Source organism: Girardinichthys multiradiatus, chromosome 2 (assembly GCF_021462225.1).
Source record: "Girardinichthys multiradiatus isolate DD_20200921_A chromosome 2, DD_fGirMul_XY1, whole genome shotgun sequence".
Classification (NCBI taxonomy): Eukaryota; Metazoa; Chordata; class Actinopteri; order Cyprinodontiformes; family Goodeidae; genus Girardinichthys; species Girardinichthys multiradiatus.
In genome coordinates, this window is record NC_061795.1 from 43,952,825 (window position 1) to 43,965,795 (window position 12,971).

The 12,971-nt window shown below is 41.0% G+C and overlaps 1 protein-coding gene across 2 annotated transcripts; it reads right to left on the reverse strand.

The window, feature by feature from the left end:
* Window positions 1–814: 814 nt before the first annotated feature.
* Window positions 815–12,942, reverse strand: LOC124879808. Of its 2 annotated transcripts, none has more exons than XM_047384565.1 (5): window positions 12,560–12,942; window positions 8,428–8,571; window positions 8,008–8,171; window positions 7,559–7,886; window positions 815–2,068 (listed from the first exon to the last, which is right to left on the reverse strand). In XM_047384565.1, the coding sequence occupies exons 1-5, from the start codon at window positions 12,801–12,803 to the stop codon at window positions 1,965–1,967; spliced, it is 984 nt and encodes a 327-aa protein (XP_047240521.1). In that variant the 5' UTR covers window positions 12,804–12,942; the 3' UTR covers window positions 815–1,964. The 2 variants fall into 2 exon arrangements, with proteins under 2 accessions (XP_047240521.1, XP_047240512.1); XM_047384556.1 differs by lacking the exon at window positions 815–2,068 and adding an exon at window positions 2,707–3,726 and having other exon boundaries at window positions 12,560–12,939.
* Between the last annotated feature and the right edge of the window lie 29 nt (window positions 12,943–12,971).

Sequence of the window (12,971 nt, forward strand, 5' to 3'; positions counted from 1 at the left end):
CTGCCTTGAACGTCTGCTGTTGCCTTCTGGTAGATTGACCCCATCAGGTGCGGCCATCTTTCCTCTTGTGGACACCATTTGGCCACACCTATGCAATATGAGTGACGTCCTGATGTTCTTGCTGGACAAACAGGTGAGGTGGTTTGGAACATCTGGACTGACTCTTTGCAACCCCTGCTGGTGTCGCGCAGGACTCATCAGTTTGATCATTTCGGCAACAGAAACAAAATATCTGCATGTGTATGTGGTTTCCAATCCGATTGGTTTGGTTCTGTTAAATCTAGCAGAACTGTTTGACCCATTTGTCCAGTCCATAAGAACTGATCTGGGATCACACTAGAAACATTTCTCTAGATCATCAGAATCAGAAAAGCTTTATTGCCAAGTACGTTTTTGGACATACAAGGAATTTGTTTTGGCATAGTTGGTGCAATACAATACAAATTAAACAGTATAAACATATTTACAATATAATATAAATATATGTGCACAGTTTTAAGTGAGTGAGAGTAAATGTAGAGCAGTATAGGATGCCAGAGCAATACAACAGTGCAGGTGATCATTGTGCAAGTAAAGCAGGAGTCCAAGCTGAGCGTTAATGTAACACATAGAGTTACAGGTTACAAGTGTCCTGTCAGCAAAAAGTGGGTGTGGGAGAAAGGAGAGTGTCAGGGTGGTTTCCGGGCTTTGTTAACCAGGCTGGTGGCAGATGGGAAAAAACTGTTCTTGTGGCGTGAGGTTTAGGTCCGGATGGACCGCAGCCTCCTGCCAGAGGGGAGAGTCTCAAAGAGTCTGTGACCGGGGTGGGAGGGATCAGTCAGAATCTTCCCTGCCCGCTTCAGGGTCCTGGAGGTGTACAGTTCCTGGAGCGACAGTAGACTGCAGCCAAACACCTTCTCAGCAGACCGAATGACACGCTGCATGTGAGCTGATGTCAAAAGCCAAGCAGTGATTAAATCAATCAGGACAAACAGAGGGTGGCAACACAAATATTAACTTTATTAGTGTTTCATTTTGTTTCTTTAATGCACAAAATAAAATAATCTTTACTCTGATTTTATTTTAACCATAACACTTTTTTCTTTAACAGGTTTAACAGATTCTGACTAAATAGGAAAACTTCCTCTCAAAAGCAGCTCCAGCACAAACGTAGATCCTGCTCCTCCACTATTGTGGGAAAATGAATCCCTGGAATTAAACAGTACTCAAATTAAGACTAGGAAGGTGACAGAGATTTGAGAGGAAAACAGCAGCAGCTTCCGCTTACAGAGATGGTTCAATCCGAGAGATCAGTGATGGGAACCATTCAGAGGTTTTTAAACTCCTCGCTGGAAAGAAAATTTACTTCTTTTTCTTCTGTTTGGATCTGGCTGTTTTAATCTCCCAGGATTTGTACCGACTTCATTAGAAAAATCAACAGGAAGACCAACAGTATATGTCCATATCTGATTCCAACCTTCAGTGAGTGAAAAGCTCCAGTTTCCTAGTAAACAAATGAAAATAACACAAACTGCTCAGCGGGATTGGAGACTGTTTCCAGATCAGAGCGATGAGCTCTGACTGGAGACAGGTCTTCAGAGCGAGGACCTCTGCTGATATGATCTATTCCAGGGACCTTCCCTCTGTTCGAGAATCTCTGGAGGCTTAGGAACAGAAAGAAGCTGCAGCTTCAGAGAGGTTGGTTAAGTCTAGTATAGATCTTTCAGGCCCCCAAAATGTTCTGATATAAAAGAAAAATATTGACTGCCCTGATTTAAAACATCTCTAGAGCTAGACTGAAACGTTCTCTCAGGTCTTACTATTAATGGAAACCATCAGATCCACGTTAATGTTGTTTCTATGATACTGAGGTTTCAGATGGTTGTAAATACAGCTTTGTTGTCTGGTGAAAGGAATGTGTGCAGGTTAGATTTGAATAATTTAACAGAAATAAAAGTTCTTAACAGATGGTTATAAAACAAACGTCAGATCCAGCGGTCCAGTCTGAAGCGGACTTTTTGGTTCATGAGACTATAGCTGATGAAGATGAGTGACTGTGGGAGTTCTGCTGGGTTTCCTCTCTGATCCCCTAGAAGATAAAGGTATTCCTTTAACATCCTGAGTGCATTTAAAATGCTCCGTCACTTCGACTCCCAAGATTTCCAAGTGGATCTCAGGAACCGACCGTTCTCCTCTCTGACTGGACTGATCAAACTTTCCAATCACTCATAACTTCAGAAAACATGGAGCAACATTTAACCCTCACCGACTCCGACCCAAGCTCAGAACCTCAGCAGGTAGATCCCAGATCTAATTGATGGTCCGACAGTGTGTTTGGTTTGGCTATTAGCAACTAATGATTATAATTAACAATTTACAAAGTATTAATAAAATCAGAATATTAAATTGTCAATCAGCCTAACAAATTAGACTACTGTTCAGGAATAATAAACCAACAAATGTTGGTCTGTCAGGTATTACAGAACAGATGACAGGTAATTCAAACACTGGCACACATACATAGAGAATAAAGACAACTTATTTCCAAAAGATAAGTTTATTAAAATAATCCAAGTTAAAATATTTCAGTCAAACTCTTAAACTAGGCTAGTAACAGTCAACTAAACTACTACACAAATATGGGAGAAAAAAGAAAACTAATAAACCACCAAAGGTAAAACAAAAAAATTAAATCACAGCCAATAAAATGATGTGATGATATAACAGTTGAGTGTAAGAATCAAGGTTTATTTTGAAGGATTTAGAATGAAGCCATTTTCGTTTTAAACTGTTAAGAACAATTGTTGTGTTTACCAACCAGTTCACAATGAAAATCAGAAGGTTAAATAAACACTTAAAGCAAAAAACCCTGAAATAAACAATATTTAAATTGTTTTATCCTACATCAATTTTTTCTGCCCAGACAACCTCTTACTTGAAATGTTCTGATGAACAAGAGTGAAGGCCCAACGGGCACGCAGGGTTGCAAATCCTATGCCATCCTCTCTCAGGGCATTAGAAAGAAACTGCTGGTCCACATCTTTTTGGTTTAATGTCTTTCATTTGTTCCTGCAGGAGCTCAGACAAGACAACCTCATACAGTTTGTCTTATCTTCGGCCGTCATACAGTTGCCGGATACGCAGAGAGCTAAACAGATTTCATTTCTTCGAAGCAGAGTCTTACTCGTTGTCTGCTAAGAGCTTTGACCTCTGACCTCATGGTGATTCCAGCTGTGACTCCAACTTCCAAGGGGCTTTTGCTGTGCATTCTGGGATTCAGAGCTTTTACCAGTCCTTTTTGTTCTTGTCATGGCTGGGGTCCAACAGACAGCCTCTGACTGCTCCACAGGAAGCGCTGCATGTTCTGCTGATGGTAAAAGGAGTTGCTGTGTTTCGTGATGTTGTTTTTAGTGAAATGAAATGAACCTTTGATCAAACGGTGATTACGGCAGAATGGTTCAGAGTGAACGCGGCACACATGACACCACATGACGTTGAGGGTGGGGGAATACCGCAGAAACGGGAAGTCCTTCAGCCACTCTTTCCTGAAGCGAAGACGATGCTGAGAACCAAAAACAGCTGGAGAAGGACGAGAGGTGGGGGGAACAGAGCTGGTAGAGGACATGGAAGACATGGAGGACGAGGAGGACAGGTCGGATGGGTCGGAACTTAATGGAGAGGCTTCAAAGTCTGGTTTACCTTCACTGCTGAAGTCCAGAACCTCAACTGTTTCAACATGATCCGTTGCTGTGAAGACAGAACACAGAACCATCAGAACAACAAGACTGAAACTGAAACAGTTTCCATCCTCTCATCACCAAGAAGTTTAATCATTTAAAGCCCAGAATGATTCAAGGATGATAAAAGGATCTAGAAGACAAAAAAAGGAAAAACAGCTTATATCGATCACTTTCAGCAGGCAGTTAAACTCCACCCTACGAGCCAGAGATGTTCACAAGTCATTTTTTGCAAGTCCAAGTCAAGTCTCAAGTCTTTGATTTCAAGTCCAAGTCCAGTCTCAAGTATTTGAGTGACATGGCAGTCAAAATACAAATCACTTTTATGACACTTCTGCTGTATGGTTTACATGGAAAGTTGCATGTGATATCTAAGGTATGCTTAAACTGGTTAGTAAAAAAATATAATTTAAAAAAAGCACACAAACAAATGCTTAAACAGATGAATTTATTAGCTGTATTTCTATCCAAAAATTTTATTTTCTTACAAAACTGACATGTTTGTGGATACAATATTCTTTTGTTTTAGCAGTGAACATCTGCCATCTTTTACTTTAAAAGAAAAATTAGGTCTAAATAATAATAAAATAAAAACAGAATTTAAATGAACAATAATGATCCTGACATAAAAAGCCCTGCAGTAACAACTAGTAACAAGCTACTGTTGCACCGTTGTGGAGCTAAGCTTGTTTGTAGCATAGATGCTAACATCAGTGTCTAACCTTTACGGATGGGTTTTCAGGTGGCTGAAATTAGATGTGGTGGACCCAGCATCTTGTACTTTTATGACACAAATGTCATAAAATGTTTGCTGCTCTTTTATTTGCTCCTTGTGTGAAGTTTTTGTAGCCAAAAGTTATTATGGACGCTGGGACAGAAACAGGTGTGCTCACCGGCGCCGCCATGATTGTGATAGTTTGCACATGCGCCCGCATTTGGTCATGTAGCTTTATATCACCGCTACTTATAAGGAAAATAATAACACACAGTGGACAGGCGATCAGACAGAGACACTATTGTCACACAAAACACAAAAAAACTATTAAAAATAAAAAATCCTTCACAAGTCTCAAATCACAAGCCCGAGTCGAGTTTGAAGTCACTCTATACTCGACATAAGTACGACTCGAGTACGAGTCCCAAACTCGAGTCCCCATCTCTGCTACGGGCCAAATATATCCACGCAGAATCTGCATGGAATACAAAATCCTACAAAGTATTGCATGCAAGCAGCCCTCTGCGACTGTGATCATTGGTGTTGGGACAACCGTTTGCGATTCGAAAAATGATCGAACACTCCTCATCAATACATCAAAAACCGTTTGCCCTTTTCTTTTTTCAAAAACTCCAGCGCTGAGAATACAGACGCTGGCAGTGATGATCCAGGATGCTCAACTCAAAGTGCTGAATTTAATATTTAGGTGTTGCTGAGTCAAAACTTTGCTTTGAGCTGAAAGCTGAAGATCAAGAAAACAGTGAATAGACTTAATTTAATTTAAATAATTTTAGATATACCAGAGATAATTTGACACTAAGCTGTTTTTTAAGCAGCAGCAAAGACCCACATGTGTCCGTGCCGTTCTCCCGCTGCCGGATAACAGAGATTCCTGGCTTCATTTTATTTTTGAGGGCAATGTTCCACTCACATTGCCAAAGACGGTACTAGTTTGCACGAATCACTTGAACACGCACCGTTTTGAGAACTCACATCAGGACACGTCAGGATTTGCAGAAAGGCTTCCGACCGAATGCGAATGATGTGACAGGAGCGAGTGATTTACATGTTAACCCTATGTAAAGGCGTGTTCAGGACGCGGCAAAGGATGTGATGCTAATGCCGCGATTAGCGTCAGTAGAGCAAAGCAAGAGCCAAGCAAACCCCGTGATGGATACGAAGCGAATTCTGCTGGAGTTGAAAAATCTAAACGTTTCTGTTAATTCGTGTCGGGAAGCTGTTATTACATAATTATTCAATACACTACCATGCTAAATTCTGTTGTCATATCAGCTCTGGCCTGGTGTATTTTGGCGATCCTCGTCCATATGTGTAGACAAAAATGTTTATTATATTTAGAAGATGTGGACAGTACAATTTGGCTGTTAATCTATTAAGCTGAGATTTATTTACTCACCGAAGACAGATGGGCAGGTGTTCTGCAGTGGGGATGCAGCGCCTGTAGTTGATGTCCTGGAGGCTGATTTGTCCTCAAACGCAGGACAGCAGGTCCTCAAACTAGGTTCTGGATAGATGGAAGTACCGCTGAACGCGACTGTGATCCAGACGCTGCTCCTGGAGTAGGTGGTGGTACTCTCCAAACTGGTTCCGTCTCTGGTGAACACAGGGACGTTGCCGCCGGCGTCGTTCGGCTTTTATTAAATAAAGCACCGTGACTCGCTCCATGTTGAGTTGAAACCGGCAAGCAACAGATAGAAGCTCCTCCTATTTGATGACGCGGTGAAGCGTTGTTGCCTGTTGGCCATGCGAACGGCGGGCGAATGTCAAGCGAGTGATAGTGCGGCAAAAGATTCGCTGAAATCGCATTCGGTCGGAATGTGCCATTAGACTGAAGACAAATTCAGTCCCTACTGTTTGTGGCAAATCTGCAGGTGACAGAAATGTAAGTACTTATTGTTGTGTCTTACATTTCGTTTTCAAGTACGAAGTGCTGGTTGGGGGTGTGGCCAGATACAGCTAATTAGCATAACATTGACAGAGCCCTAAAACGGCTCATTCTGAAAGGAGCTCAGAAAAGGGGGAACTGAGGGGGTGAAATCTCATTATCTGAGAATGATTTTGTGTGAAAAATTTAATTAACATGTTTTGTATAGCCCATAGACTCATCCCAAATTTTTAAAAGGAAGTATAATAGATCAAGTTGGGTGAATTTGATTGAATATGCAGGCTCCTTTCTGGTGTTAAAATTTCTCCACTGCAGGAATTTATTAATAAAAAAGAAAAGTCTAAGTGACTGTTTTGTTGGACATGCAGTATTCTCCTATCGTTCTTCACAAACATGGAATACAATACCTGCTGCTATACATTATTGAACACTCAAAGCTGTTCCGTTGGTTTTACCATTTTAAACATGTTAACTGTTAAAAAACTCATCAGACTGGTTTTACGAAGTGCGTATTTTTGTGAGGCATTTAGTATTCTTCTTTTGAACAACTACGGACAATCATGATACTTTTTCCAATTGAGCCTGAAGTACTAGTGTTTTTAATGTTTTTAGATCTCAGTATTCTTCTGTAGTTCTGTCTGGATTTGCCTGCTGAGGTATCGGAGACGGATATTAGCTCAGGCTATAATCTCACACATTTACATTGTGTTCATGAATATGCGCTGTCCCTTTTACAAATAAATAAAACACTGATGTATTGTGCAGCTGTGAAGTCGTTGTAAAAAAAAAAAAAAACAAGTACGTATTTTTCAGAAATTTAAATTTTTTGTTAGACGGAATAAAGTGTTAACTTTTTTCCATTCAGATTTTCCATTTTTCTACACCTATCCAGAAAATGGTCAAAATAAATTCAAGACTTTTCAAGACCGTAGAAATGCTGGAGGATGATGTCTCAAAACCAGTTTAAAGTAGCCTTCCAGTTAAAGGTTTTGGGAAAGATTTGGTCCAGATTCTCATCATAACAGGTGCAGCACTAACATGTGAACTCCTTGGTGGCTGTAACTGCATGCTAATATTACAGAAGAACCACACACTTCCATCAGGGTGAAGAATCATCCAGGAATGAAAAATAAGACTTTCAAAGTTTTATCTAATCAGAAATCAATAAATCAGCTCCAGAGAAAGCAGATCATTGTTGCTCTTCAGCTTCCTGAAACTTACACTCATCCATGTCTTCCTCCTCCTCCTCAGAACTGTGTTGGTCCTGGCCTGGTTGGGTCCCACCCACAGGAGCCTCCTCGCTGTCTGCTTGTTCCTGTTTGCTGTCGAGTTCAACCAGCTTCTGTTCCAGCTCCTGAATCCTCCTCAGCATCCGGGAGCAGTTCACACAGGAGGGGGAATCTTTACAGGTTGCTGGTTCTCCTACAGGAGATGGAAGCTTAAAGTTCAGATTCACTTCATACTCTGTGGATGATGACCGACTGTTGGATCGAGCTCTGGCCTGGATGGAGGCCTCCAGAGATGACTCCAGAGCATTCCTGAAAAATTCCTGTAGCAGATGGACGGTGGGTTAAATTAGAACCTTAGTGGACGGTTCTATCCTCAGGTTCTTCTCTTTCACAGAACCCCAAACATCACTGCAGTTTCAAATAAATCCCAGTTAAACTGACCCGGAAGCTGGCGACGGTCCTCTTCCCAGCAGCTCGGTTCTGCGCATCGTCTCTGGGCTGCTGGGTTACGGTGGTTCTACTCTCCAGAAGAGACTGCAGAGCAGTTTTTACGTCTTTCCAAGGAGGCGGAGGAGGTTTCTTGACTTCAGCATCACCATCTGCTCCTGAACACAGAGGCAAAAACATTCAGTCTGAGGATCCCTGGATGATACTAAAAATAAAATCTCTGTATTTGCAGACTTTATTTTTTATGATGCAGGTTTAGGAGATGTTGCTCATAAAAAAAATTATACAGCAAAATGATACAATACTTCAGTCAAATTGGCTTGTTTTCATCCTGATGGTTGATGCCTTCAGACTGTTCCAGGAACACAAGCTCAACAAATGGTTTTATGAACCCCAGGTTGAACTCAGACCCACCTTCTGCTGGTTTCTCCTCAGAAGACAGTCTTCTTCTTTTGTTCCTGGAGTCTCCTTTGCCTTCATCATTATCAACATTGTGCCCAAGGTGCAGAGACGGAACCCAGTCTGGATCCGAGTCCAGCATCTCATATGCTGGTTTTCCTATAAAAGCACAACACTTTAGTCTCATAGATAAAACCTTCTCCAAGCTTGTTTATCATGAGGAATCTGGGTATCCAGAGTAGTAGGACTAACAGGCCAGATATATAAATATAAAATATAAAAGCCAACATATCAATATTGGGCAGACTGGAGTTGTGATGATGATAAATTTGCAATATGTATCTCAACCCTCATTATTATCACCATCTTTGTTCCCAGTTTGTTCAGATTGTCCCATGTGGAACAACGCATAGCAACATTCAAGGTGCAACCATTCATGCAGCTCCTGCTCAGTCTGATTGCCCAGTATATCATATTCAGTGTGTAACAGAACATCCTGGATCTCAGGAACATTTATGATGGTTTATAATACATTCAGACATGCAGAGTTTCTACAAGTTTCACTAAGATAAAGACTTTTTTATGATCGTTGCAAGACCACTATGATTTCAGTTTAAATGGGACATAAGATGCTTTTAAATCACTCCTTTTCACACATTCAGTTGAGGTCTATAACGCCAATGCTTTGGTCTGAACTCCTTGTTATTGTAGCTCCACAGGCCCCACTTTCACCTGTTCTGAGAGCAACTCGTTTTGGTGCCACCTCTTTAAATCCCCCCTCCAGGTCAAAGAGCATTCCACTTCAACCCCTTTTGGCCATTTTTGTAGTTTAATAACAAAAATACCATTATCTAGCGGTGCGGAAACAAGACAAAGACAAGAAAAACAATGCAAAACTGTTTATGTAATAATAGTATTAAAACATGCAGAACGGTTGTGTCCTAAAGGAGCTAAAAGCAGCACACAGCGCTAACATAAGCAGAAGGCACTACACTACTGCTATCAGAACAATGGTCAGGACCATATCAGCACAATAAATTCATGTTTAAAATAAAGTTTGTTGTCATTTTAGCGTTATTTGCAGCTTACTGCTTTGCTGCGTCCGTCGTTTCTACAAACAGAAGGAACTGAGCCCTGAATCAGATGAAGTTCTTTAGCAAATCCTTCTAGATAATGGTGGAGGCTGATGAAGAACTCGTCATTGAAGTGCTTCATGCAGAGGTTCTGATGCAGGGGGGATGGTCTAGTGAATTGCGTGGGTTAAAAGACCCAACAACGGAACCGAACATTATGGAAGCAAATCGTTACCATATTTCAAATGAAAAAGCATTTCCAGAAATGCTTTTTCATTTTAAGAATGCGGCTGCGTTATTTGACCCATAAATAAAATTAGTAATCAATCATCCTATTTGCATTTTCTTCTTCACGACTGAACATTTTATGCCATAATCAAAAAGAAAACAAAGCAGACATTGCTTTTTCGTGGTCTGCCCACAAAGTACTGCCCAGAACTCAAAAACGAAAAAGCTTTCCGAGCTGCGGGCGCAGAAGAGTGACGTCAGCAGCCGCTCTTCCTCAGCTCCCTGCTGACCGAGCTACCCATCTTGTTCGGTAGGGGGCGCTGTGCACGTCTGCATTGCATTACATTGCAAACGTGCCGAGAAATTAATTGAATTGCAGCAGAGCCGAGCTCAATTTGTGGCGGTGGCAGAACTGGTAGTTCAGGTGGCAGCTTTATGGCCTGGGACATCCAGCGTGTTTTTAAGCATTTATTTATATTTTTCTGTGAGTGACGATTCAGAATAGCCGCTCATGCTCTATAATAAACCGGCTGTTTGTGCAATAAATCTTCGTCATCCTTTCAACACGTCACACACACAGTGCTATTTATTTTCCATGTCAAGTAAATACAATCACCTTATGTTATGGGTCTAAAGCTGTTTATTAAATAATAATCAATAATGAAATCATTATTTCAAGGTAACAGGCTATAACAACAATGACAACCCATTTGCCGATAATCAGCATCAGCTTCCACAAAAACAGCGGCAACCGCATTGGCAAGTTTTACGGCCGGTCTGGCACCTTCTGGCATCCTCGCGGAATCCCGTGCCACCGTGCGGCAAGCTGTGGCAGCTTCGGTGGCAGCTTCGGTGGCAGGCTATGGCGGAACTGCCACAGCCTGCCACCGAAGCTGCCACCGGAACCGTGGAGCTGTGGCGGAACTACCAGTTCTGCCACTGCCACAAATTGAGCTCGGTCCTGCTGCAATTCAATTAATTTCTCGGCACGTTTGCAATGTAATGCAATGCAGACGTGCACAGCGCCTCCTACCGAACAAGATGGGTAGATCAGTCAGCAGGGAGCTGAGGAAGAGCAGCTGCTGACGTCACTCTTCTGCGCCCGCAGCTCGGAAAGCTTTTTCGGTTTCGAGTTCTGGGCAGTACTTTGTGGGCAGACCATGAAAAAGCAATGTCTGCTTTGTTTTCTTTTTGATTATGGCATAAAATGTGCAGTCATGAAGAAGAAAATGCAAATAGGATGATTGATTACTAATTTTATTTATGGGTCAAATAACGCAGCCGCATTCTTAAAATGAAAAAGCATTTCTGGAAATGCTTTTTCATTTTCAAATTTTACATTTCAAATTGAATTTTGGTATCTATTAGCTGGGGTACATTTTAAAAAATAAATCTCAAATGTCTTTTTCTTTTTCATTTTAATTAAGTGAAAGAATGAGCAGTCTTGAAGAAGAAAATTAAAATGCAAATAGGATTATTGATAACTAATTTCATTTATGGGTCAAATAATGCAGCCACATTCTTAAAATGAAAAAGCATTTCTGGAAATGCTTTTTCATTTGAAATATGGTAACGATTTGCTTCCATAGAACGTATCCTTTTTCATCGTAGGCATACTTGAGATTGGGCTAAAAAATTGCAGTGAGAAATAAATATTGGGGTATATGCGACATTGGTCAGCCGGAAGTCCATAACCGTATTTAGCTGTTCAGGAGCAAATACTGTGACATAACAGTTAAATGAGAGTGAAAACTAAACGGACTGAAAAAATATGACCCAAACAGAAGATAAAGATATCTCCGCAGCACCTGGAGAGACTAAATTAAACTTTTCTGCACTCCTACAAACTCCAAGTAAACAACAAAATGTATTAGAGGCTAAAAAAGCGGATTTTGTATGATATTTTCCCGTTAAGACCTACGTGAATTACGACAAACAAACCCTCTTATTACCATCCTGTTAGCGCAGACAGGATTTGCCAAGCGCTGTAATAATACTGTATAACTGTCTGATAGTAAAGTCAGAAGTTTTCCTGGAAAAATGGACCGGGGACTGACCATTTAACAGCCATATAAATCAAAATAAATCCAAATGCTCTTTATATAATCCTGATCTTAAGATGGATAACTTACATACTTAACAACTTATATTTATTTGATGTAATACATTAATCACGTTTTAAAGAACCGTGTCAACTTGATGTTGTTCAGCTATGGCATGTGAACCAATGCTTTTACACCAGGTTACCTGACTTCAATGCTATGCTACAGTATACTAGAAAGACATCTTTAATATGTTTCCTTCCCAAGATCCATAATGCTAATATAAGAAATGTTCTGCAGGTTCTTTGATAGATGTAACAGCTTTTATTTCAAAAGAAAATTAAGCAATTACTTTTCAGCCTCACTAGTGCGTCTAAGCATAGGACGTTGACCTCCATTTAAATTTGATTAAACTAAATTAAAAAAGTGTATAGGAGTAGATGATACTGGTCGATGTATTCATAGGACGGAAGTGGAAGTTCCTAGTTTTGATTAATTTAATTTGATTAATTTCCACTTCATTTGAAGAATGTTTTACTAATTTAAAACCATAAAACCTTGGTTCATATAAGTAATTTGGCAAAATTAAATAATACAAATATTGTAATGTTATCTCAGGGAACTTCCTCTTGCATAAAGGCAAAATGATTAGAATATAACAAATTTAACTGGCATTAAAAAGTGATGTAATATAGGGAGCTTCGCCCTGACCAACATGGCGACCATGTTGTAGTTAGCCTTGATGCTAACAGCTTTGCGCCCTGTTCCTCCGCTAGCAGAGAAGTAAATCCAGTTTGGACTCACCGGAGACAAAGTGTTTGGAACAGATTCTCATGGAGGACGGGATGCGGTCGAAGGTGATGTCTCTGCTCCGCACGGCAGCCACCCAAGCGGCCCTCCGCCGCCTCGTCAGCTCCGATATGAGGGCGCCTTCCTTCTTCCTCCACGCAGGGAAACAGTGGAAGCTCAGGCCGTTCAGGAGCATCCTGCCCTGGTGGTCGTGGGAACTGCTGTAACAGTTCGTCACGCAGCATTCTCTTCCACTCATGTTTGGCGTGGAAGGAAACAGTTAAGGATCCCGCAAAGACCGCAGCGTTACAACCTAGGGGCGGAAAACGTCCACTGAAATTCGCGGCTGGAATGCAGTTCCCAAAACCCACTAGCAGAGTGACGTCACTAAGGTTACTAGATTTTTTTCTTTTTCTTCTTCTTCTGG